This window comes from Vombatus ursinus, unplaced genomic scaffold (genome assembly GCF_900497805.2).
Source record: "Vombatus ursinus unplaced genomic scaffold, bare-nosed wombat genome assembly UNPS02014785.1, whole genome shotgun sequence".
NCBI classification, from domain to species: Eukaryota; Metazoa; Chordata; class Mammalia; order Diprotodontia; family Vombatidae; genus Vombatus; species Vombatus ursinus.
The window spans coordinates 10615095-10640895 of record NW_020954563.1 but is presented as its reverse complement, the minus strand read 5'-3'; the positions used below and the strand labels follow the sequence as shown (position 1 = coordinate 10640895).

Below are 25801 nucleotides of genomic sequence, written 5' to 3'. Positions count from 1 at the left end.
GGAGAACACCTAAGGAGGGAAGCAGGAGAAGGCAAGCCCGAGGCTTAGTGGGATGGAGAAGGGGACTCTGAAGTCACTGGTTACCTCCTTATTCTCAGAAAAAGGCCCCGGTGAAGAAGAATCCTCAGCCCCCACCTCCAGCCAACTGTGTGGCCACCTGGGCCAACTGCCAGCCTCCGGCGTCGTCCTGCTGCCACCCGTGTGCTATATGCCACTGCCGCTTCTTCCGCAGCATCTGCTCCTGCCGCCTGTTCCGGCCCCACTGCTGAACTCCAGGCCTGGCCTCTGAGTGCCCGGGAGGGGAGAGGCTGGGGAACCCCCTCCCAGTGGCCTCCACGGCTTCCCCCATGGTCGTTCCATCCCGACCTGCTCAAGCAGGATCCCAAGGCGTCAGAAGCCCAGTTAGGCCTCCCCTGTGCTCACTTCTAAGTGGCTTCCCCCAGATGTAGCTGCTGTCTCAGCCTCATCTCAGGGCCCTGAATCCAAACAGAGAGGTTCCCAAGATGGCAGGGAAAATGGGGGCAATCCTGCCCCAAATCATGACAGTAACAGTGCCTGGTTTCAGGCCTGAGGTTTGTGCCCTTTGTCCCTTTGACCCCCATCGCCTCTCCTCCCAAACTCATATCTAGAATTGGGTATCTTACCTCCCATACTAAGATGTATGTGGCTGATAGCTTCAAGAGCTGCTGGCTGTGAGGGATTCCCATTTTACTATGATCATTTCATTCCCCCACCAAGAAACCCTGAACAGCTCCGTCCTGCCTACGAGATAAGGTCCAGACTCCTCAGTCCGTCTTACAAGGCCTTATCCCATCTATCCCCCAGTCACCGGATGTCTAAAGCTCCCCAATACTTTTTCTATCCTCTAGTCAAACTAAATCACCCAATCTTCTACATTTGCCATCTTTCCTCTTGCTCCTCCTCTAGAAAGCCTCTTCATTCTACCAGTCCCGTCTGAGGTGCCACCCCCTCCAGGAAGCCTTTCTTGATTTCCCTCAACCACACCGCCCTGTCCGCCAAGCTGGAAGTGGTCTCTTGTCCCCAGAAGTGTATTTCTTGTATAGCCTGAATCACTTCCTGTCTTGTCTTATTCTATTTGTATATATAGTTTATCTCCCTACTAGACTGTGAGCTCCTTGTGGGCAGGGACGACATCTCATTCTTATTCATTTCCTATAATGCCCAACACATAGCACTCCTTCAATAAATGTTATATTGAATTGACAGTGTAATGACTCTCTACTTGTAGAGTTTAGGGACATCCACTGGAATCCAAAGTCACTCCCTATTCATTATGGCAGCCTGACTTTCCCTGCCTTTAAAATAAAAGCATGGTGGGGAGGGTTAAAGGAGATAATTTCTAAGGTTCCTCCCAGCTCTGATAGTCTATGGTTCCATGAAATACGCAAAAAAGTCTGGTCAGGGAAGGTGACAAAACTCATGTTTGTTGGTCCAACAGCCAGGTAAAACTCCCACAATGCTGCCTTAGGAAACATATTTCAGCTATTCAAGATGCCCACAAGTGGTATAGACTGACTCACAAGGTAGTGAGATCCTCACTAAAGGCCAGATGATCATGTTAGGAATGCTCACAGGGGAGGGGAGTCCTGATCAGGCCAAGGCTAGACTTGAGAAGAGCATTGGATCTGAAGACATGAGATCTGGATTCAAATTCTGACTCTGCCATTTATGACCCAGGCAGCATGTAGTAGGAAAAAACGCCAGCTATTGATTTAGGATACCCAAGTTCAAACCCCAGCTTTGCCACCTACAACATATGTGATTACGGGCCACTTTCCCTCTCTCGTCCTCACTTTCCTCCTCTGTAGGGAGTTCAGATCTTTTAAGAATGAACTGAATACGAGTTCCCTTTCATTTCTGGCAACATCTGGAATGTGATGTGCAATTGTGTGGTCACCACATTTGAAAAAAGACCATTGATAAATTACACAGCATCCAAAAGTGGGTGGGCAAGATGGGGGGGGCACTTCAAGTCCATGTCATCTGAGGATCTAAGGAAAGAACTGATGTATGGCCTGAAGAACAGGCTCAGGCTTGTCTTCAAGTATTAGAAAGGCTGTCACATATAAGACAGATTGATTAGATTTGTTTGTTTGGTCCCAAAAGGACCCCAAAAAGCAGAACTAGGAGCAATGTGTAGGAGCTATAGGGAAGCAAATTTAGGCTGTTGTAAGAAGAAAAGTTCCTAACAATTAGTTATTAAAAAGTGGAATGAATTGCCCCAAGAGGTGGGAGATCTTCAAGCAGTATGGATGACTGTGATGAGTCTGTTACAGTGGAGGTTCTTTCAGGTATTGATTGGATCGCATAAGTGTTATTTCAGTAGTTTTTAGTTTTCTTTGCAATGCTCTATATTTTAGTTTATATGTTTAAATGTGAAGCCTAGGCTGCTCTGAAAAGAGGTCATAAGCCACAGCAGACAGCCAAAGGGACCTAGGCTACAAAAAACAAGCTCCTAGAGTTAAGAGCTCCTGGACTGGATGGTTGATGAGGCTCTGCTGAGGTTTAAGGGTGCTAGGACCTCAGAATCACAAGCGGGTCTTGCCTGAAAGAATTCAACCCAAGCCTTCTTTCAGTCAAAGACAAGGTTTATTAGAACCTGCGCCATATTGGCCAGACTGTTAGAGTCTGAATGTTCATGAGCTATTGGCTAGATTATAAGAATCTTATTGAGTATCTTAATGGAGACAAGATGGATCTTATACACAGAAAGACCATGAGGCCAGTTGATAGGATTACAGCCTCAGGCAAACGACAGATATTTGGCCATGTGGGAAAGTCCAGGGTTTTTCCTTTTTGGGGTCTAGATCCCATTCTCATCAGTTCCTTCCAATTCTAAAATCTGGTGATCCAGAGGAAAAAACAAAAAACAGACCCAGGTTGGAGGGAGCCTGGACTGGGTGGGAATCAGGAGCCCTGGGTTAGTGCCCACTCTGCCAGTAACTCACAAAGCCGGTCAAGTCCCTTCCTCCCCCACTCCCATCCCAGATCATTTTCTTCCTTTGTAAAATGATAAAAAACATCTGCTTTACATTTTCCAGATGCAAGATACACTATGTCTGATCTTTGTACCAGACAAGCGCCAGCGCTTCCTGTGGTGTTCTCATTAGGCCGTCAGCCCCCAGGGTTGTGACTGTGTTCTGGGACCATCGCGGAGGAAATGTCATTAGGAGTGAGAACATAGTTAGCGCTGTGGCCACTGACCCTGCTCCCTATGGGGAAGGAGAAGACCTTATTGGGTACTATTTGTCTGAGACACTGAAAACCACAAACTCAAACCCAAGTGCCTGTTGCCTAGATGTTATCCTCCAGCGAAGAAAGTAGTTTCCCACTGATGGGATACTCAGATAAGAGGTGCCTCCTTCTTTCTGTTCAGTCCTTTGGCAAAGTCGCTATTTTTCTTAATTTTTCCTTCAGGCCAAGTGAGTCAAGTAACTTGCCTCAGTTTCCTTAATCTGTAAAATGACGATAACACCTAAAGGATTTGATGTGAAACTCAAAAGAACTGTCTGAGGGGAAAAATAACAACTCCCCCTTCTGTGTATTTCCATGGCCAAGATCTGTGCCCGGCACATACTAGGCACTTAATTCCTGCAGGGAACTAAATTGATAGAGCCCTGGGCTAGCGGTTAGGGGCCTTGAGCCCAAGCCCCTGCTCTGCATACTGTAAATACTACGGTCTGACTGTCAAGAGCAATGGTGAATATGAAGTCAGAAGGCCAGGGCCCTGGCAAGTACCAGTCATTTGGCTGAGGCTCAGGTTAAATGTCCTGGCCACAGTAGCCTCACACAAAATGGAGATAACAGCTGCCACACAGGGTTGTTGTGGGAAAAGCTCTTCCCATATTGCCAAAAAATGGTATGGTTACTTTATGGGAAGATGGGAAACACAACAGGAAGTGATTGATCTGTCTAACTTATCACTGCAAGGCCATGGAAGTGCCAGGAGCCTAACCCAGGTTACTGATTCCAACGGAAAGGCAGGAATTTTTCCATTACCTTGACTTCAGTACTGCTTAGGGCCAAGACTTCCAGGTTCTAGCCAGAGGAGGGAAAGGCACAGGTGTGGGCAGGGGGAAGTGTGGCAGAGTGGAAGGAGCAGTGAATTTGGGTGTTAGACAACCTAAGTTGAATCCTGCCTCCCGTTGCATTTAGGCCAATGGTTCTCAAAGGGTGGGTTTGTGAGAACTATAAGGAACTTAGATTTGCAAATCCCATGCATGTCTGAGAGTGGCCTGACTCTCCCATTCCTCATGGCAAAGAATAAGACTTTGCTGTGAGTAAAAAGTTTGACAATCACTGCTTTAGGCTAATCATGTTATCTCTAAGGGCCTTCAATTTCTTTAGTTACAAAAAAAGGGGGAGAATGGGAGGAAAAAGACTGGATTAAATGACCCCCCCCCCCAGTTCTGTTGTGAGGGCAATTTACTAGATAACCTCTAAAGTCCTTTTTTTAATTTTTTTAATCCAGTGATACTGCCCCATTAGAGAAACAGCAATTGCTTTTCTAAATGCTCTCCTTGGGACAAGCGGCCCTAGGTGAACCTTTCTGAACACCTAGAAACCCAAAAACCTTAGCTCAGACACTGAAGATAAGTGAGAAGGGCTGGGCCACCCAGCAGGTTGGCACTGAATGGTGCCAGGTTGGCTCCCCCCACCTAAAGGCTGGGCTGGATCAGCTTACACTTCCAAACTCAAAGCAATACAAAATTTCCACAAACCCTGAGGCCTTCTGGGCTCTGCGCCTACCTGTAGGGCCACACATTGTTTCCCTTGGAATTCCCACAGCACTGGTACTGCCCACAGGACTCCTATCATTCAGGTTAGCAAAGAGTGGACACAGTTCACAGCCAAGACCTTCTTAGTGCAAAGGGACCCCATGGGATAGGGAGGGCAAAATTCTTCCCCCACCTTACCTGATTTGGCAGCATACCTCTACCCACAATTATCAACAGGCACACAGCACAGCCCTCCTCTCAAGTGGCCCTCATAACAGAGCTGGGAGGAAGGCATTTGAATGGTTGAGTTTAGGATTATCCCAAGATCACAGATTTAGAGCTGAAATCAACTTTAGAAAGCAAGGCATAGGTAGGTAGTAAGAAGCTGGCAAACTGAAGCACAAGCAGAAAATGGCACCTGGGCAGATCAGAAGCCTGAATCCAAGGGCATGAGTTGAATAGAGGAGGGTTTGCTGCAGTGAAGGTAAGTGGGCCATGATAATACCTGGCTCCGAGCATGTGAAGAGCTATCATGGGGAAGGGGGATTTGACTTGGCCCACAGGGCAGCACAAGAAGCCACTGGTGGGTGGAAAATACAAGAAACAATTCAACTGGCAACAAAAGAAAATCTTGCTGATGATGGGAGCTGGCCAAAAGTGTAATGAATGGGCTATTTGCAAGATGGAGTGTTTTCTACTGCTAGAAAAAAATCTTCAAGCTGGAGCTGGGTAATCGCCTGCAGAATATTCCTAGTCATGGATGGGTTGGACAGATGATTGATGAGGACCTTTCCAACATTGAGATTCTGTGATGCCCAGAATGAGGAAGCATCACAGGCTGAAAAGCTGATCTAGAGTTCCTAGATCAGCTAATCCAACCTCCTTCATAAATGAGGAAAACTAAGATCCAGAGAGAGGAAGGGCCATCCAACTAATATGAGTAGTAGGGTTGGGATTGGGATCTCTATTCCTAGGAAACATATACTATCTAGGATCACAGGATTTAGAGCTGACAGGACCCCCTGGCTCCCATTCTGCCGATGAGTAAACTGAGGCTGACAGTGTGAAAGTCTTGCCCAAGGCTGTGCAGATATTAAACATCAAATTTGTTTTCAGTTGTTTCAGTCTCAGAGACTCTTTGTGACTCCATTTGGGGTTGTCTTGGCAGACATACTGGAATGGTTTGCCATTTCCTTCTCCAGCTCATTTTACTGTTGAGGAAACTGAGGCAAACAGGGTTAAGTGACTTGCCCAGGGTCACACAGCTAAGTAAGTGTCTGAGGCCATATTTGAACTCGGGTCTTCCTGACTCCACGCCCAACACTGACCACCTAGCTGCCCTTCAGCATCAAAGCTAAGATTCAAATCCTGGTCACCAGATTTCACATTTAGTGCTCTCTTCTTTACACTAAGCTGCCTCCCACCACTCCTACCCCAGCCCTCCAGCACCGGAACTGAGTGCTGAGAAAGTGCTTTCCTCCTGTCCTGATGAGGAAAGGGAACCCCCTGCCCCAACCACAGAACACAAGACCAAGCCAGAGCAGCCTTTGAGGCGGCTTAGGTGACAGTCTGCAGAATGGGAGAGGCCTCTAGACCGACCCTCACTTTACAGATGAAACAAGGGTTTAACAGACCTTCAAGTCTACCTCACTTATGGAACGCATGGGAAAATTAAAGAGGAGGGGAGGGGTGAGCCCCCAAAGCACAAGTTAGTGGCATCAGCTGGTTTTGTATCTGAACCAACTCAAATGAACTCTCAAAAGAGATCATCCCCTTGCCCTGGGTTCCCTCCCTTCCCTTTCACCGACACTGTCATACTTTTCACTGCGTCACTTGGGACCTGTTTGAGTGTGGTTTCAGGGGTGGGAGCAGAAAGGAATCCAATCTGAACGGGCATCCTGATCACAGGAGAGCTCTTAAACGCAGAACATTAAATCAGGAAGGGACCTAGCCTCAGTTCTCACCCCCAACCCTGCTGTAAAATGGAGGAATCTTTAGAATATCTGAAACAGAAGTGTTAACTGTTGTCAGAATGTAGTGAACATCCCAGATACCTGGAAGCTCAGCCCTATTGGATCTAACCATGGCTAGAGGGAAAAGGGGCCTCACTTAGATCCCTCCCAACCCTGTTTCCTCAAACAGAGGACAATGATCCTACCTTTATAGTCAGTCAGTCGCTTGTAAAAAGCTGTTCTGATCGCTTAATTGCACTCCATTGCCTCCAGCTGTGTCCAGCACTGACCTCTCACCCTCTTTTCTCAACTGCCCAAGCCCAAACTGCCACAGCACCAAACTGGTAGAACACAGGACATAAGCAGAGATAATTCCACTGCCTTCTCTCTGTTAATTATTTCCTATTTACCCTGGTATATAGCTTGTTTTGTATATATTTACTTCCATGCTGGCTCCCTCATTAGACTGTGAGTTCCTTGTGCCTCTTTTTGTATCCCCAGCGAATAACACAGTGTCTGGCACATAGCAGGCATTTAATAAGTGTTTGCTGATTGAATGATAATAAGCTGACTTCAGGAGCTGGGAAAACCAAGCACACTGATGCTGTGTGGGCTGTGGAAAACACTCTGACCTAGAAGCAAGGAGACCTGGTTTCAGCCACTAATGGGGCATAAGCTGGGCACGCCACTCCTTCTCCAAGTCTGTTTCCCCATCCACAACAAGATAAAGTTGGAATAGATATTCTCCATGTCCTTTTGAGAGCTAACATCCTAAATGCTGCCACAGTGCAAACTGTCTAGGAGTCAGAGGTCTAAGGTCAGAGACTACAGGCCCGATTTGTAGCAGACTGCGCAGGACACAGTCTCTTCACAGTTCAGGGTAGGGATGCCAGGCTGGGCTTGTGAGGCAGCTTGTTTCCTTGGTTGCTTCCTCTTCCTCCCACCCCCTCACCCCAACACCGGTGCAATGCTAGACACAAACATGATCCAAAAAAAAGCCAGGCTGGCTGGCAGCTACGGGGATGACACAGCAGAGATGCCCTTTATTACTCTGTGCAGGAGGGGCTGGAAAGGCCAGAAAATGTGGTTGGTCACTGGGAGTCTTTGAGCTGGGCAGGACTCAGTACCGGTAGTGGTCAGGTTTGAAGGGGCCCTCTGTGGAGAGGCCCAGGTACTTGGACTGTTTTTCTGTCAGCTTTGTTAGCTTCACATTCAGTTTGCCAAGGTGGGCCTCAGCCACAGCTTCATCCAGCTGTAAGGGGAGAACAAGAGAATGTGAGCCCTGTGTCCCAGAGCCCCAACCTTGGGCTCCTTGACTAGGCTGGAAGGGTACGATCTCTCTCAGATCCACCCCCTTCTCTCCACACAACTACCACTCTTGTCTAGCTCCTTATCACCTCTCACCTGGACTACTGCAGTAGCCTCCTAATGGGACTCCTTGCTTCAAGGCTCTCCTTTCTCCATTCCAACCTCCATACTGTTGTGAAAGTGATTTTCCTCAACTGCAGATCTGATCACACCACATGCCCATATTCAATAAAAACTCCAGCAGCTCACCAGGATCAAATACAAACTCCTCAGTTTGGCATTAAGCCCTTCACAACCTGGCTCAACCTACCTTTCCATCCTTATTACATTATAATATATACTATTATATTTGTTGTTGTCATTCAGTCATTTTTCAGTCATGTCCAACTCTTCATGACCCCATTTGGGGTTTTCTTGCAAAGATAATGGAGCGGTTTGCCATTTCCTTCTCCAGCTTATTTTACAGATGAAGAAACTGAGGCAAACTGGGATAAGTGAAGTGCCCAGGGTCACATAGCTAATAAATGTTTGAGACTGGATTTGAACTTGGGTCTTTCTGACTTCAGGCCCAGCGCTTTATCTACTGTGCAACCTAGCTGCCCCTCTCCACCAAAAAAAAAAATCATTTTGCATATACTTTTTATATACATGTGCATGGGATGGGCAGAAGGTCCTTGGGAGCAGCGACTATTGTTTCTTTTTTTTCTTTATGTATATGTGGCACCCAGCACAATGCCTGACACCGAGCAGGTGCCAGTAAATGCTTGCTGACCGAGAAAGGCCTGGCTCAGCTACTTCCAAAGCACAATCTGGCTCCCCAGAGAACTGGGTAGAAACTAATGGGGAAGACAAGCCTTCCCAACCCCCAAGATGAAAAAGGTGCTGGGGGCAGTTGGCCAAAACCAGGGACAGAAGACAGCTAACTGCAAACAAGAAGGCGGCCCAGTTCCATACTGGGTAAGGCTGGGCAGGGACAAGTACAGAAAAGACTTTTCCCAAAGCCAAATTACTCAAATTAATTACATACTCCAGTCCAAGCCTACTGCAGGCACTTAATAAATTCATGCTGGGGCAGCTAGGTGGCACAGCGGATACAGCACCGGCCCTGAAGTCAGGAGGACCTGAGTTCAAATCCCACCTCGGACCAAACACTTGACACTTACTAGCTGTGTGACCCTGGGCAAGTCACTTAACCCCAATTGCCTAAAAAAAAAACCAAAAAAACAAAAAAATAAATTCATGCTGAATTCAGAACTTGAGGTGCAAAGAGACCGAGGCCTGGAGTAGGCAGAGTTTTGTACCCTTCTCCTAAACCTGCCCCTATCTTCTGGTATGACCTAAGGCAAGTCCCTCACCCTATGTGAGCCTGTTTTCCTCTTTTATAACACTGGGCTTGAGTGCCTGCTAGGTAGGACAGCAGATAGAGACTACAGGGTGTCAAAGGCTCCTTTCAGCTGTGTCAGAATCGTCTGCCTGGGGGCAGGAAAACAATCCACAGTAAAGAGCCACCCAGAGAAGCCTGAGTATGTGGCTGGCCTGGGCCACAATCTTGCCTGTTTCTCTTTAGGAGCAAGCATCTGCATGACACTTTGCACTCATCAACAGCCTCCCCTGTTATCCCATCTGTTTCTCACAGAGTGGCCTCCTCTTCAATGAATAAGAGCTGAGGAAGAGGAGTGGGGAAGAGACACCAAAACCCATACAGAAGAAGGGATTAGCTCAAGGTCACACAGCAAGAGTCAGGACTACAATTTGGAAATCCTGATGCTCAGGGATGTGATGGGGGAAAGGCCAATGAGAAGTGACAGGAAGCTATCCAGTTTGGTCTAGATGTGTCCCCCAGACCCTCCACACCAAAGCCACTGACCTTCTTGGGGAGGAAGTGTACTCCCACAGGGTACTTGTCCGGATGGGTCCACAGCTCAATCTGGGCCAACACCTGGTTGCTGAAGGAATTGCTCATGACAAAGCTGGGATGGCCCATAGCACAGCCCAGGTTGACCAGACGGCCTTCTGCCAGCAGGATGATCCGTCGCCCATTCTTCAGCTTATAGCGGTCCACCTGGCCGGGTGGGCAAGAGAGGTGAGGGCTGGAGGCCAGGAATGGACCTCCCTCTTCTTTCCCCTCACCAACAATACCCCTGTATCCTCTACCCTCCAAAAATCACAGAAACTTAAGACTAGAAGGGGCCCCAAAGGCACCTAGGCCTAACCACACTTAAATAGGAATCTATTGTTGACAGAATAGTCAACAAATGGTCATCTAGTCACTTGTCCAGCCAAGTACCTCCTACTCTGCCCCTGTCTCTGCCCACATAAATGCCTCATTCTCCCTTCTTCCCTCCCTCTGGCTCAGTCTCCCAGGGATGGGCAGAGGTGGTAAGGGCCAGTGCCAAGTCACTCCAGGGCTAAAACTACACACAAAAAAAGGAGGCAGCCCAACGGATGAAGCCAGGCCAGAGGGAAGTTTGGGTGGGCTGAGGACAGAGCCAGGCACTATGGGTCCCTGGACTTCTGCCATTCACTAGTAATCACCAATTTGCCTTTGCTATTGCTCACACATGCACATGTATACCACTATATGCAAAGGTGTGTATCAGACATTGGGGGATGGGAGAAGGCACTAGACGGCTTTCCTCCAACCCAAGAAAGATCCATGTGGTCTTGGAGGCCATGGCAGTTCAAGGAGGTTGAAGAAATGTTCTCCAGTGAGTTATCAGCAACCAGGCTCAACACTGTATAGTCCCTGTCTCCCTTCCCTCAACTAATGCATCCATCGAGAACAGTGACCCTTTCTGTCAGTGTCTCTTTTAAGTGGACCGGGGGCAGAGAAAGTAGTTCTACATGGTTGTGTGTCAGTATGCAGGAGTGTTTCAGCACAAGCTCCAAAAGGGAAGGAGAGCTTGCAACCCCAAGGAAGGGAAGGCCAGGGCTTCATAGCAGACACACAGCTCTAGTCTTAAACAACTGAAACCTCCCCCCAGCTTCCATCCAACCCCAACTCCCTTAATACTAGCCAAGGACAACCTCGGCTCCACCCTCTTCCCACCTAAACCACAGTGCTGTGGGAAGGTCCTTCCATCTCTTTTCTCCAGAGCCTAATGTCACAGGATTCCAGATCTGGAGCTGGAAGGGACCTTCCAGGAGATCCAAGCTCTCATTTTACAAATGAGGAAACTGAAGTCCAAGGAAGACAAATGACTTGCCCAGGATACCATAAGGAGCAGTATCAGAAGTGGGACTCAAATTCAGACCCTCTGACTCCAGAGCCCATGCCATCTCCATTGTGTCATACTTTTCCTCTGCCTCAGACCCGAACCTTGCACACTCCAGAGCTGGCTTACCCACCCAACCACCAGACAATACACAAAGAACCCACTGAATCCCCATGCCCAGGCCCTCACCTGAGGCTTCACGTTCACTTTCTCCACAGAATTCTGATTCAGCCACTGGACATCTATTTCCACATCAAAGTGGCCTATGTTACACACTATGGCGTCGTCCTTCATCTGCTCAAAGTGCCTGTGGTGGGGGTAGGAAACAGGGGCCACAGGGTGAGGGGGAGGGGGAGCGGGAGCAGAAGCTAAGGAACAAAGCAGGCAGGAACTCTTGGCTGAAAGGGAAGAGAAGCAACAGAGCAAAGGGAATGCCTGAGGGCCCAGGGAAGGACAGATGGAAGGGAGGGAGCAATAAAGGAAGCATGCAGGAGTGTTGGGCCAGAAGGAAAAATACAGAGTAGGACAGGAAGAGGTAGGGGAATGTACAGGGAGATGGGCAAGGACACTGGGAGGACAAATGGAGGCCCCCCCCACAAGGAGCTGGGCCCCACCTGCCCAAGATGATGTCTATGCATCCCGTGGTGGTGACAAAGATGTTTCCCTCTTTGCAGGCCTCATCCATGGTGGTCACCTCGTAACCTGAGCACAGACACACACATACAGACATTAGCCCTGTGATCACCCTTGAGGACCCCAAGTCGTGACCCTCACAGCCTCTTCTGGCCCCTTACTCACCCTCCATAGAGGCCTGCAGTGCATTGATAGGGTCTATCTCGGTGATGATGACCCGGGCACCAAAGCCCCGAAGAGCCTGAGCACAGCCCTTGCCCACATCACCATAGCCTGCCACCACAGCCACCTTGCCTGCAATCATCACATCTGTGGCTCGTTTGATGCCATCGATGAGGGACTCACGGCAGCCATACAAGTTGTCAAATTTGCTCTGAAGGGAGGTAAAGTAAGGAGGAAGCAATCCCCCCATGGACACCAGGAAGCTTTTATTGTGACCCTCCCCAGCTCAAGAACTCAGAAGGACTCCCTATTGCCCTCCAGATCCAGGAGCCCTAGATTCTAGGTCCAGTTCTACTATTAGTATGATATGGCCTTTGGTAAGTTACCTCCCTCTCTGGGCCTCAGTTTTCTCATTTCTAAGGTCCCTTCCAACTCAAACATTCTGTGATTTTATAAATCTCAGAACGTCTAATTTCCTAATCTATAAAATGGGAACATCAGTAACTAACAACATACATTCTAAAGCACTTTAAGATTTACAGAGCACTTTTATCACAACCACCCTGTGAGCCAGGCAGTGCAAGTATTTTGATCCCGTTTTTACAGATGTGGAAACAAACACAGGGTTCATGTGCCTTGTCTCTGCTCACAGGGCTAATAAATCACAGGATCATAAGATCACAGATTTAGAGCTGGAAGGAACCTTAGAAGTCATCCAATCCAACCCCCTCATTTTACAGATGAAGGAACTAAGGCCCAGAGTGGTTAAGTGACTTACCTAAAGTAACACAGCTAGCATGTGACAGAGTGGGAACCTGTATATAAATTCAAGTCTCATGGACTCCAAGTCCCACACTGTCTACTACATCATGCTGGTCCCTAGGAACTACCACCTCACCTGGCCTGCCTACAGGGCCGTTTCTGAGGCTCAAATGAGAATGAATAAATAAATGTTCTATACAATATGTATATAGTATTATATATATATGTGTGTGGATATAAACTATCCTGAAAACCATAGAAGGGCCCTGTAAACTAAATCTTACGCTGAACAATGTGAGTGTGGTTACCTGAGCCTGGCAAATGGTACACTCTGGGGCAGGGGTGGAGAGGCTGCTGAGTCCCTGGAGAGGAGGGGATTTGAAATTCAGGAGAGGATAGTAGTACCTTAGTAACAGAATCATTCACATTGATGGCTGGCACTTTCAGGACTCCATTGACCTTCATCTTGTACAGATTGTGGACGCCTGTGGTGGTTTCCTCTGAGATGCCTCTAATGCCTGAGCCAAAGGATGCTCCATTAGGACCAGTCCCCTACAATTCAAGCCCTCTGGAGCCACCCTTAATTAAATCCCCATCACCATTTAACAGGTGTCACCTTGCTTATAGCCTGCAGTTTGGGAGGGTGATGGTGAGAAACGGACTCCCTGTAGTCCTTCCACCATCATAGTCCACCCCTGAGGGAGGGGGGAAGAAGGAAAAGCCCAGCAGTGAGGAAAGTCAACACTGCTTCCGCACCCTCCCACCTCTTCCCCCAAGTGAAGTCATTTCATGTGGTACTAGTGTAGGTGGAGGAAGTCTCATGCCTTTCTATCTTCCCTAGAGCTCCTCCATTCACTGTGTTGCCAGGAAACCATGGCTTGGAGTCAAATATTCTCATTTTTTTCGGACTTTGAAAATGAAGCTAAGAGGGAGTTTTGAGATGATCTAGTCCAGCACCCTTATTTTAAAAAGGAGGAAACTGAGACCCAAAGTCACACAGCAGATTACTAGCAGAGTCAAGACCTGGACCCCTGCTGTCCTGATTACAAGTCTATTCCTCTTCCCACTTCACCATTCTCCCTGCCCCTCAAACCTGTATCTCAGGAGCAGTCAGGGATCACCCAGTGGCTTAACAAAGGCCACTGCTTTTTCCTTTCCATAGGGTATATCTTTATTAACAAGGAATAATAAGGTCTCAGCCCAACGACATACAGCTCTAAGAGTGGACTTTCAGGTATTCGTGGTGGGTGAGGTACATGGGGGAAAGGTTCCTGGGAAGGAGCACTCCCTGGCCCCAAAAAGCAGTAAATCTCTGATCTATGGTCCAGATGACCAAAACAGGAGAAACACCTACGTCAGCTCCAGGTCACCAGATTTTTCTCCCCAGTCACCCAATCCAAGCATTTTTTAAATTGTATATGGCCTCACCCAAAGTCCCTCAGGCCTGAGGCTGAGGAAAGGGGCCTGGATCAGGGTTATTTGGGGAAAGGAATCCAGGATCCCAACATTCCTACACATAGGGTGCCCCACCATTGCACCCCAGCCTCAACTCCAATCTTAGATATTTACCCTTTCAATTCTTCCTGGACAAACTCCAGAAAAAAAAGGAGGTCCCTATTCTAGAATGGAGACCCAGACTCCAAACTGAGATCAGGCCAGAACCTGAGCGGTGCCCTTCCTCCCTCTCTGCTCTAGGCCCCAAGAACTTGAGATAATAGCAGTGTCCAGAATAAAACTTCCCAAGGCCATTAGGATGGTTCCTCCCTTTCTCCCTCCCACTCTAGCCTCAGGGGAGGCTTAGCATGAAGACGGCTCTGTGTGGGAGGAGGCTCCCCAGGAAAAGCACCCCCAAGGGCTCCACTATGAGCTGTCAGTTCACCATCCTGCTCCACAGGAGGGCAAAGCCCGGCCATACTAAACTCTGCTCAGGACCAGGTGCACAGACTCCACTTTAGGCCTTGCCCTGATTTCCAGGGGGAAAAAATGGCTCCTTGAGTTTCCTTTCATAGGATCACAAAAAAGGAAGAGAACTTTTACATTATCCAGTCTAACTCTCCCAATTTACAGATGAATAAACTAAGCACAGCTAAGGAAAATGACTAGTCCAAGGTTACTGAGCTAGTAACAAAGCTGGAATTTGAATTCGGTTCTTCCAATTCCATTTTCAGGGTTCCTTCCATTGTTTAGTACTGTACTACCTTTGGGAGGGTTGAAAAAGCCACCGTTTTCCTTCCAAGGGCCAAAAACAGCCATTGAGGCCTCCTTATCGGGGAAACTCTGACATCCCCCAGCCACCCTTCCTCGGTGAAGCCAAGGTTTCTGGGATTGGCAGCCTCTTCCCTAACCAGACTCCCTAGAAGAACCCATACGCCACCCCTGAACACCTCCAGCATTCTACCCTTGTCGATCCCCATGCCCCCATGTTCCTCCTTACCCTTTAGGAGCTCAGGGTATTTGGTATGAATAAGGTTGGTGAGGTCCCCACCATCATCCAGGATCATGTTGAGGGGCTGCCCATCCTTGAAATAGAGGGTCTGCTCGATGCACCAGAGGTATTCCTCATCAGTCTCCCCCTTCCAAGCATACACTGAGGCAAGAGTGGGAGAATGAAGGTGAGGAATTCAGTACAATTGACCAAACATTTGAGTGCAAAAATACTCAAGTACCTATGCTCAGTACAGGAAGCCCAAAGCTAGAAACACGGCACAGGCTGGACCCTCAAGGAGCTTACAATTGACAGGTTGAGGACACAACATGTACACAAATAAGAATGCTATAAGGAAGCACGTGATGCAGGTAGAGAAGAGATCAAGACAAAGTGCTCAGGGGCAGCTAGGTGGCGAAGCGGATAGAGCATCAGCCCTGAAGTCAGGAGGACCTGAGTTCAAACCCATTCTCAGACCAAACACTTGACACTTACTAGCTGCGTGACCCTGGGCAAGTCACTTAATCCCAATTGCCTAAAAAAAAAAAAAACAAACAAAACCAAAGTGCTCTAGGGAAACTTGAGGAGATAGAACTTTCAGCTGGGGCATCAAGGAAGATGTTACTTACACTTAAGTAAGGTCCTCAAGGAAAAGGAGGATTTCAGCAAATGGAGATGAGGACAGAAAAGGGGTCCAGGCCTGTGTGAAGGTGGGCAGGGCGAGATTAGGGGAAAAACAACAGTCCAGTTTGTCTGGAGCACAGAAGACAGGTAGGAGAATGGGATGAGACGAATCTGGACAGGGAGATTATGGAGAGCCTTGGATACAAACTACTGTCAGACATTTTTTTATTCTACAGGCATAAGGAGCAATTAAAGGAAGAATCAGAGCCAGGCCTCATACACAGCCCACCCAACTAGTGGCTGGCACCAGGAGAACTCTGATCTCCTGGGCCCTGACCTCCAGATCAAGGGACAGAGGGAGCTTTCCCACCAGGGACCTCCCTCCAGTTCTAAGCCAGGCTCCCAAGAGTAGAAGAGGCACAGTATCTCCCCAAGGAAACTTCGTATCCCCAGTACTTCTTTCTTTGACTTTTCTAGCAGTATCAGAGACCTATGAGAAGAGGCCAAGCCAGGGGGGAATTCTCCACCCAGCTCAAATCTAAGAACCAAGGACTGCCCTGGTCAGCCCCAAGGAAGAGCTCCTGGGTTCCTGAATACAGGGCTTAACCACCTCTATAGCTGTTACAAAAAGTCTGTGTTGGGGGATCGGGGGTAGGGTGGGGTAGAGAGAAGAGTAGAGAAGAACCAGAGAATAGTTGTAATATCAGTTAGCATTCATGTTGTGCTTTAAGGTTTGCAAAGCACTTTACATGTGTTATATAAGACACCACCAAGAAAGAAGCTCATGGAGGGAAAGTGGATGGCAGGTCATGATGCCACCCCCTATTTCAGTGCACACACAGGAGACTTCTGACCCAACCATGGTCTGGGAAAAAGGCATTGCAAGGCATCAGCTTTCCTGTTAGCTCAGCAGAGGGACCAAACTACTAATGTCGCAAACCCTGGGCAAAGGGCAAAAAAGAAACATTCTGCAAATAAAGCTTTTTCCTTCTAGTTCAAAGTCCAGTGCCTCAAAGCACAGAGATGGAAAACCAAAAAGGGCTGCCCAATGTACACACCTCCCACACCAGGGCAGGGGTTGGGAATCAAAAGCACTTCTGGCTCCTTTCTGCTCTGACATGTCTAAGGCAGCCTCCTCACCCTCCCAAGCATCTCATCAGCCTCTCTTTGCTCAAGGCCATTAGCCTCAGACACAGAACTCTGCCTATGCTAAGCCACACTTACAGACAGAGAAAATGAAACACCACTGTTTTCTTCCTACTCTGAGAGAGCCTCACCCAGATCTGAGCAGAGCAGGGACCTGATACCTTCTCATCAGAAGGTCAAATGAAAGCCTAGATTTGTTTCTTATGGTTTCACCCAGGCTCTCTAATTTCCCCATGGGCTCGACAGTCATCATTAATATCAATACAGTACCCCTCCCACCCATCCCTCCAAGAAACATTCCCACTGTCACGGACCAACTTCCCCTGGCCACTCCAATCCTACTTCTTTCACAGAATCATATGGCCCCTGGAGAGGGTCAGCCTGGCACAGCAAAAAAAAAAAAAAAAAAAAATGCTGGAATTGGAGTTAGAGGATCTAAGTTCAAATCCCAGATCTGGCTCTTGCTACCTGGGATATCTGGGGTGTCACTTAACCTGGCAAGGCCTCAGTTTCCTCATCTGTCAAAGAAAGGGGGTGGCCCCTGAGGTCCCTTCCAGTTCTATCCAATGATCCTATGACCTATGCCCTCTCACCCCACCCCCAGTCTCATGCCACGGCAGGAGTCCCTTGAATGGCATCTCCAAAGTTATCAGCACCACTATCTACTGAGGCAGTTCTAGATGACTTGTGTAAAGCACTATATAAATGCTATTATTCTTAAGAAGTTCTTCCTTCAACCCTATCATAATCTGCATCCCTGTAACTTCTCTCCAGTTGGTACTCATTATTCTCTCTGGACCACACAGAATGAGCCTGTGGCCTCTTCCATGTGCTTAAGCCCTTTAAGTAGCTGAAGTCTTCCCATCCTGGAGGCCTTTTCCTCCAGCTCCCCGCTACCCAAGAGTCCCTGGCCTAGGTGTGAGCTACACTCACAAGAGGACTTACCAGGAATTCCAGTTTTGGCAATGGCAGCTGCTGCGTGGTCCTGGGTGGAGAAAATGTTGCAACTGGACCACTGTACCTGCAAAAACCAGGAGACAAGGGGTCATTCACAAAAACAGAGAATAGCAGCCCAAGGTCAATGTAGTGAAGTCAACTTGAACGGAGGCCAAAAGAGCTATCAATCAGTATACATGATGGGTCCAGAAGGTCAACTCACAGCAGGGGTCCCTGGGTTGAGAGTCAGGAGAGCAGGTTTTAGTCCTGATTGCCAGTATTGTGTAGCCTTGGGCAAATCACTTTCCCTTTTCTGAGGACAAAATGGGGTTCTTTTTTTTGGGGGGGGTAGTTGGGGTTAAGTGACTTGCCCAGGGTCACACAGCTAGTAAGTGTCAAGTGTTTGGTCTGAGGCCGGATTTGAACTCAGGTCCTCCTGACTCCAGGGCCGGTGCTCTATCCACTGCGCCACCTAGCTGCCCCCCAAAATGGGGTTAATTCTTGCCCCACTTATATCACATACTGTTGTGAGGAAATCTCACAGTGGCAGCAGTGTAGGGGCAAAAAAAACCCAAAAAACCAAACTTGTCATAACAAGTATAAATGCCTGTACAAAAGAGAGAGATCATTCACCTTTATAGATTTAGAGATGAAAGGGATATCAAAGGCTAACTAGTCTAACTTTTACAGTCAAGGAAACTGATGGCCCAAGAGATCAACTGACTTCCCCAAGATCACACAGGTGGCAAATGTCAGAGCTGAGATTTGAACCAAGGTCCCTCTGGCTCCAAATCCAGCACCCTTTCTGCTGTACCTCGGCATGGAATAGAGAGGTCACTGTCCATGAAGGCCTCCAGAACTGCCTGAATCAACCCCAGCCCCATGTATTTCTGCTCCCAGATCCCATTGCTGGCTCCTCTGATGCTCCGTATGGACTCACCTCGGCTCCCAGGGCCACCAGGGTCTCAATAAGAACAGCTGTTTCCACGGTCATGTGGAGGCAGCCAGCAATCCGGGCACCCTTCAGGGGCTTGGAGGCTGAGTACATCTCTCGAAGTTTCATCAGGCCAGGCATCTCATTCTCTGCTATGTCCAGGGCCTTGCGTCCCCAGGCAGCCAGGCTGATGTCAGCTGCAGGGGCAGAGGAAAAGACAAACTAAGCACCATGGAGGGGGGAGGGGAGAGGGAAGAGAAAGGGGAAGAAGCTCCCCTTTGCTCTCCTATCAAGTATATTCTGAGTTTGCTGCTTCTGACAAAATTATAAGCTCTCTGAGGGCAGGGGACCTGCCTCACACTTATCAATCTCAGTGAGCACAAGCCAGGAATAGAAAGCCTCAGGAAATCCCAGAGTCCCAAGAGCTGAAAAGAACTTCAGAGTGTACCTGGTCCAACTTATAACCAATAATGGGAAACTTATAACTTCTCAAGGTAGCCTACTACCCTTCACTTTTGGATAGCTGGTTATTTATTCTTTAAAATATACATCACAAATACACACACACAGTGCTTTGCAAACTTTAAAAATGCTATATGAAAATCATTACTTTACATTATTTCTAAATGTGACTGCACACATCATTCCCCTGCTCAAAATGTTACAGCAACTTCCTACTGCCTTTAAATCCAAATTTCCTCTATTTGGCATTGCTATTGGGACTATCTTTCCAGATTTACTACGCATCATACCCCTGCCTACACTCTACAATCACCCCAAATTGGCTTGCTTATTGCTCCTCACACAACCTACCAAGGTCTTGTAAGGCTGTTCCCCATGCCTCGAATGCACTCTCTCCTCACCTCTGCCTCTTATGATCCCCATCTGTATCCACAACTCAGCTCAAGCACTGTTTCTTACAACAGGACTTTCCTGGCTTCCCCAAACTGCTAGGACCTGCACCTCAGCAAAATTACCTTTTATGTGGGATATATTTGGAATTTATTATTGGAATACAGTTTGTATTTATAGGTATATATAGTTTCCAACAGAATAGAAGCGCCCTGAGGATTGGGCCCTTTAAAATTTTGTCAAAGTCAGCTGGTACAATAGATAGAGTACCGGCCCTGGAGTCCAGAGGGCCTGACTGTGTGACCCGGCGCTAGTCACTTAACCCTGATTGCCTCCCCACCCCTAATAAAACAAAATAGAATTTTGTCTTCACTCCTTCATGCCTGAAACTTTCTCCCTCCTCACTTCCATCTACTTCCTGACTTCCTTCAAGACAGCTAAAGTCCTATCTTCTACAAGAAGCTTTTCCTAGAGCTCCTTAATCTTAATGCCTTCCCTCTTAGATTTACCCCATCTCTACCTTGTTTGTACATAGTAGTTATTTGCATGCTTTCTCTCCCCTCAAACAGTGAACTCCTTGAGAAGAAAGGCTGTTATTTGAGGGGTATGTGTTGCCTTTCTTTGTATTTCTAGTACTTAGCATAGTGCCTGGCACCCAGTAGGCACTTAATAAATGCTTGTTGATTGACTGATCTTTATTATTGTTTTTGCTCTGATCACACAGTTGACTGAACACAGAATTCATTAAAAAACAATAAATCAGACTAAACACTCTTATAAAGAAAGATATTAATCTCTAACTATCTGCTAGCCACCCCCTTGTTTCCCTCCTAGATCTTCAAAAGTGTGCTCCCCATCTTACTATAGTGAAGGCTTCAATTCCCTTTGAGCATTATAGAATTTACAGTACATAACTACTGAGTAGTCATGGAAGGTTTAATCATGGAAGGTTTCCCAGAAGAAATGAGTTTTAAGGCTGGTTCCAGAGATGAGGGATATGAATTGGCAGTGGAGAAGCAATGACATGTGCAAAGATATAAAAATGAGAACTAGAAATTACTGAGAATTGAGTATGATTGGAGCCTCTGTTCTCCTGGGTTACATTTTTGGAGCTGTAAGTGATCTTAGTGGCCATCTAAACTAAAATCTTTACTCTGTAGACAAGGACTTGCCCAAGATCAAATAGGTAGTACGTCCAACACCAAAGCTGGCATTTTTCTAGTGTGATACACTAGAGAATAGAGGTTAGTGAGGTAATGGTTGATCTTGAATTTTACAAAGAGTCCACATTTGATCAAATACATCAATGGGTGTTGCCTCAGACAAATTGAGACCTGGGACAGAACTTAGCTTAAAAAGGCCAAGGTGTTCCACTATATCTGGGGCCATCTCAAGTCCTTCAGATCGGTATCTCGCCACAAGACCCAGCCAGCTGCCAGGGAGAGAGTGAAGCTGGTGACTTTGCATAACTCTTAAATCCAATTCATTTGCAAATCATGACATCAACCTTCCCAAGGTTGAAGAACTTCTTCCCAAAGAAGAAGAACTGGTCTTCTTCCAGAACGAAGGACAAACAACAATTACAAATCTAAGACACATAAAGTGTTGTGGAAAGAAGGCCTGGGTTTGTCTCTATCAATGTGACCTTGAGCAAGTCACATAAACCTCTCAGTTTTCTCAACTGTAAATTAAAGTTAATAGGTTAATTTGTAGTACTTCACTGGGTTGCTTGTGAAGAAAAGTACTTTATAAATTATAAAACACCCTCAAAAGGTGCCCTGATGGCATAAAGCAACCACAAACTACTGGGAGGTATCTCCTGCAAAGGTCTGGTTATATACAGTATTATACCACAAAGACTCAGTGATATAGGAATAAAGAGGGAGATCAGCAGAGACTAGAGAAGAAGATTCTGTTAGAGGGAGCTCTTAATAGCACAAAAGGTTAAATTCAGCAAACATTTCTAAAACTGCCTGCTATGAAGGCACTGTCAGAAATGGAAAGGGGCCTTGGACTACAGAACACAGACTGAGGTGGTAGAGATCATCTAAGCCCTATCATTCTCACTTTACTGAAGAGGAAATTGAGACCCAGAGAGGGGGTCTTGCCCCACATCTCACGTCAAGTTGGCATGTCAAAGCTAAAATCAGAAAGGAGTCTACTAACAGCCAATCCAATGCCTTTGGAAAGTCTACAATTCCTGTGAAAGGCTTGTCTCATCACCTAGTATGTACCTGAGGAATTCCAGGAACCAAAAGTATTATAGACAGAGAACATAACCAGAGATTAATAAATGTTTATTGAATGAATTATACAGTCCGTGACCATCCCTTTCCCTGAACACTAGGATTTCCAACTTCAAGAAAACTTCTTGGGGCTCTTTAAATGGGGGCCTTGTGGCTACCATGCCCCTGTAAGGGAAACTAGATAATTTTTGGCAAAACAGAGATGGCAAGAACCAAGGGAAGGAACAGAGAAAAACAAGAATGCCTCAGGGGCAAGGGAGAACATTGTGTCCTATGTGCAGAGACAAAATACTACCACCTCCTCTATCCCTCCTGCCAGGCCAGCAGAGCTCCTTCATAAAGTCTTCCCTGACTACCATGGAGCAAGCATGGTGTTATAGAAAGAGCATTCCAATCTTCAACCCCTCCAACACACCTGAACTTCCAAACAGCCCAAATCACCTCCTCAGCAGACCCTCCAGTAGAGCCTGAGGACTACTGAGATTTACCTTACTTGTCAAAGCCCTTTCCATCCTTCAAAGTCTAGCTCAAATCTTACTTCTCCCTGGCGCTGTCATAGGGTTTAGCTTGTAGCCCTTTCGGAGCCCTGAGCATCCAGGGCCTTGTATCTTTATCTGTGTATGTGCAAGACTGGTCCCCTCACCTCAACTATGAATTCTTTGAGAAGGGGGCACAGGCAGTGCTGGGCTCAGAGATGGATGGATAAATACATGCATACACACATAGATGTATGTATATATCAACGACAGATACATACATAGGTGCATGTATGCATATATGAATGACAGATCTAGTTATATTAAGTGACTACTATGGCACTGTGTTAAGCAAATATTATCTTATTTAATCCTAATAAACCTGTGAGGTTGGTGCTATTATCTCATTTCATTCTTATTCCTGTATCACTTTAAGATTTACAAATCATTTTCCTCAGAGGTAAGTGTCAATTATTTGTAAAACTTTTTTTTAATAGCTAAGGAAAGGGGCACTCAGAAAGATTAAGTGTTTTCCCCAAATCACACAACTGCTAGTCGGGGTCAGAAGACGGGAACTGAATCCTGGCCTTCTGACCCCCATGTCCCGGGCTCTTCTCATTTTATTCCCTCTCAGAACCCCAAATGCCAGAACAAGCAACAGAGAATGTTGAGAGAGAGAGCCCTTGGCGATCAATCCTCCACCCCCGCCCCCCCGCCCGCGTCTGTACCACTTCATTTTTGAGTGGCCCAGAGAGACTTGGCCAAAGTCACCCAACAAGTTGGTGCCAGGGCTAGAATCTAGACCCAGATCTCCTGGCTCCCACTCCAGGGCTCTCCTAGTCTCAAACTTTATCCCCAACTTCATGTCCTTCCAGGGTGGGCCTCAATTGGGTGGGTTCAGTCTTGGAAAGAGGTGGCTCTCAGTCCCACAACTCCAGGGTCCAGCTCGGCCCGGTTTCCCGGGGTCCCCTAGCCACCTGCCCATTAAAGCCCCGCCCCTAAGCACGCTTTTCGCAGCCCCCAGTCCTACGGCAGCCAAGCGAAGGAGGGCACACTGGGACTAGTAGTTTCCCCTCCACCTCCCATCTTGGGTTGCAGCCATCGGAGAACTACAGTTCCCAATAGGCACCGCGCCGGATCCCCGCTAGGCTATTCCAGGCCAACGTGCCAAACCTTCAATTCAAAGAGACCAAATCCGCGGGTCTCCCCAGGCCGTCCCAGGGACCCACTGCAAGCCCGCCTATTGGTAGCCACAGTGCAACCCCCGGGGACGGCTGCAAACCCCAGCCTCATGCAATCCTCGAGTGCGCCGTAACCCACCCGGTACTCCCTCCTCCCTTCCCCCTCTGTCTTACCGACTTTGTAGGGCAGTTTGTCAGACATGTTGCGGCCTCCTTCGCAGTTACTTAATGACTTAGCAGAGACGACCGCGCGGAGGCTTCAGGGATGGGGGCGATGGGGGCCACAAGAAGGCCGAGGAGGGCGGCAGGCAGCACCAGGAGGGGAGCGGCGCGTGGCCGGGACACCTTTAAATAGTCTTCCTCCGCAATCTGCATATTCATGAGCGCTCCTTCCAGTGGGGTTGGGGCTGGCGCAGCGCGGAGCTGGGCGGGGAGGAGCGGGACAGAACTGGGCGGGGCCGGCTGAAACTTCGAACCTCCCGGCAGAGTACGGCGCTAAGCTTTGCCTACTCGGCGCCCAGCGGCCTGGGGCCGGCCTTCCTGCCTGGGTTCCGCGGGCAAGGCCGCGAGTTGTGCGCGAAACTTGGACTGCTGTAGAGGCCCGGGATCCCACCTCTGCCACTGAATCCCCATGTGACCTTGGTCTAGTCCCTTCTCTCCAGGGCCCGTGGTTTCTTCTAAAATGAAAGGGTTGGGCTAGATGGTGCAGCCCCATCTTGGTCCCAGAAATTCTTCAGTTTAGCGAAAGGAGGCCTGGGGCCCAGCAGAGTGTCCAGAAGTCTGCAGAGAGAGACCCCAAGGGGAGGAGCTTGTGGCAGTGGAAATGAATGAATGAGCGATTGAAAAAAGCATTTAAGTGCTTATTTTGTGCAAAGCTCTGAAGATACAAATAGAAAAAGCAAGACAGTCCATACTCTCGTTGAGATCATGTTCTAATGGGGGAGACACCACATAATGCAGATTTCAGCTTCAAGTCCAATGGAAAAGTCCTCTCTTACGTCATTTTCTCTGATAAAATCCTATCAGTTTCTGCTGTTGAACTAAATTGTTGGTGTGTGGATATGGAATCAAGAGATCCTTGGGATCCAGTTTCTGCTTAGCCACCAATTATCTGTCTGTGGCACTACAGGCAAATGAAGCCCTCTATGGGCTTTAGTTTTCCTGTCTGTTAAATGAGAATTGCAAGATCAGAATACTATCTGTACTGCCTACCTCACAAAGTACTTTATTTTTTTAAATTAATTTATTTTGATTTATCAACAATCACTTCCATATGCTTTTGAGTTTAAAATTTTTCTCCCCCTTCCTCCCCACCACCCTCCCCAAGAGGGTGCACAATCTTATATAAGCTATACATATACATTCCTATTAAACATATTTTCACATTAGTGATGTTGTAAGAATTAGGAGGAACCACCAGAAAGAGGAAACAAAACTCAACAGAAGAAAAAAAAATAGCAAATAGTATGCTTCCATCTGCATTCAAACTCCATAGTTCTTTCTTTGGATGTGGATAGCATTTTCCATCACAAGGCCTTTGGAGATGTGTTAGATCCTTGTATTGCTGGGAAGAGTTAAGTTTATCAGTGTTAGTCATCGCACAATGTGACTTATTGTGTACAACGTTCTCTTGGTTCTGCTCACAAAGCACTTGAGAAAGGAAAGCATTTTTGTACATTTTAAACAACTGTAGTTCAGTTAGTGGTGGCCCCACAGCTGTCTGTGTGACTTTGAAAAGAGTTCCTTCTCTCCTCCAGGCCTCAGACGACCACATTTAAGGTTTACAAAGGCAGTTAAGATTTCATCAAGCTTAGAGGGTCTGTGAAAATCTGGCATTCTGCCCATTTCCTCTTGACCTATCTGTGGGAGGTAGATTCTGTCCCCAGTATAGTAGTCTTGGTTTCCTGGTTTGAAGGTAGCATGTGTGTACTGGACCTGTGTTATCTGTGTAGAAAGCTGCCCTGTTTGCCAGTAGGGTCTCACATACACTTGTTGGGAAATACCCTGACCTCTCAGTAATAAGATCACATGGTCTTTGGACCTTGTTTACTTGTAGTTTGGCAGCTGTCAGTCTTGACTAAGGAATCCCCAATGCACCTTCAGTGTTCCCAAAAGGGGCTTCTTTCTTGGACTTTGATCCAATGCCTTAGATTTCAGAATTACTTTGGACCACAGGAATTGACCGTTTCCAACTTAATCCAGTCTTTCTC

At 47.4% G+C, this 25801-nt stretch overlaps 2 protein-coding genes across 5 annotated transcripts in view; one reads left to right on the top strand and one right to left on the bottom strand.

Moving 5' to 3' along the window:
- The window catches only part of ASIP (agouti signaling protein), a 39069-nt gene extending 36440 nt beyond the window's left edge, over positions 1–2629 (top strand). For all 4 annotated transcript variants that reach the window (XM_027867023.1, XM_027867021.1, XM_027867025.1 and 1 more), the window contains exon 4: positions 99–2629. In XM_027867023.1, the coding sequence (XP_027722824.1) occupies positions 99–269 (171 nt within the window). In that variant the 3' untranslated portion in view covers positions 270–2629. The remainder of the gene's footprint in view (positions 1–98) is intronic.
- Positions 2630–7706: 5077 nt separating this feature from the next.
- Positions 7707–23929, bottom strand: AHCY (adenosylhomocysteinase). Its single transcript, XM_027867287.1, has 10 exons — positions 23766–23929; positions 18843–19033; positions 17912–17987; positions 15206–15358; positions 13177–13289; positions 12013–12220; positions 11829–11916; positions 11404–11521; positions 9867–10061; positions 7707–7943 (listed from the first exon to the last, which is right to left on the bottom strand). The coding sequence occupies exons 1-10, from the start codon at positions 23791–23793 to the stop codon at positions 7812–7814; spliced, it is 1302 nt and encodes a 433-aa protein (XP_027723088.1). The 5' UTR covers positions 23794–23929; the 3' UTR covers positions 7707–7811.
- Positions 23930–25801: the final 1872 nt, after the last annotated feature.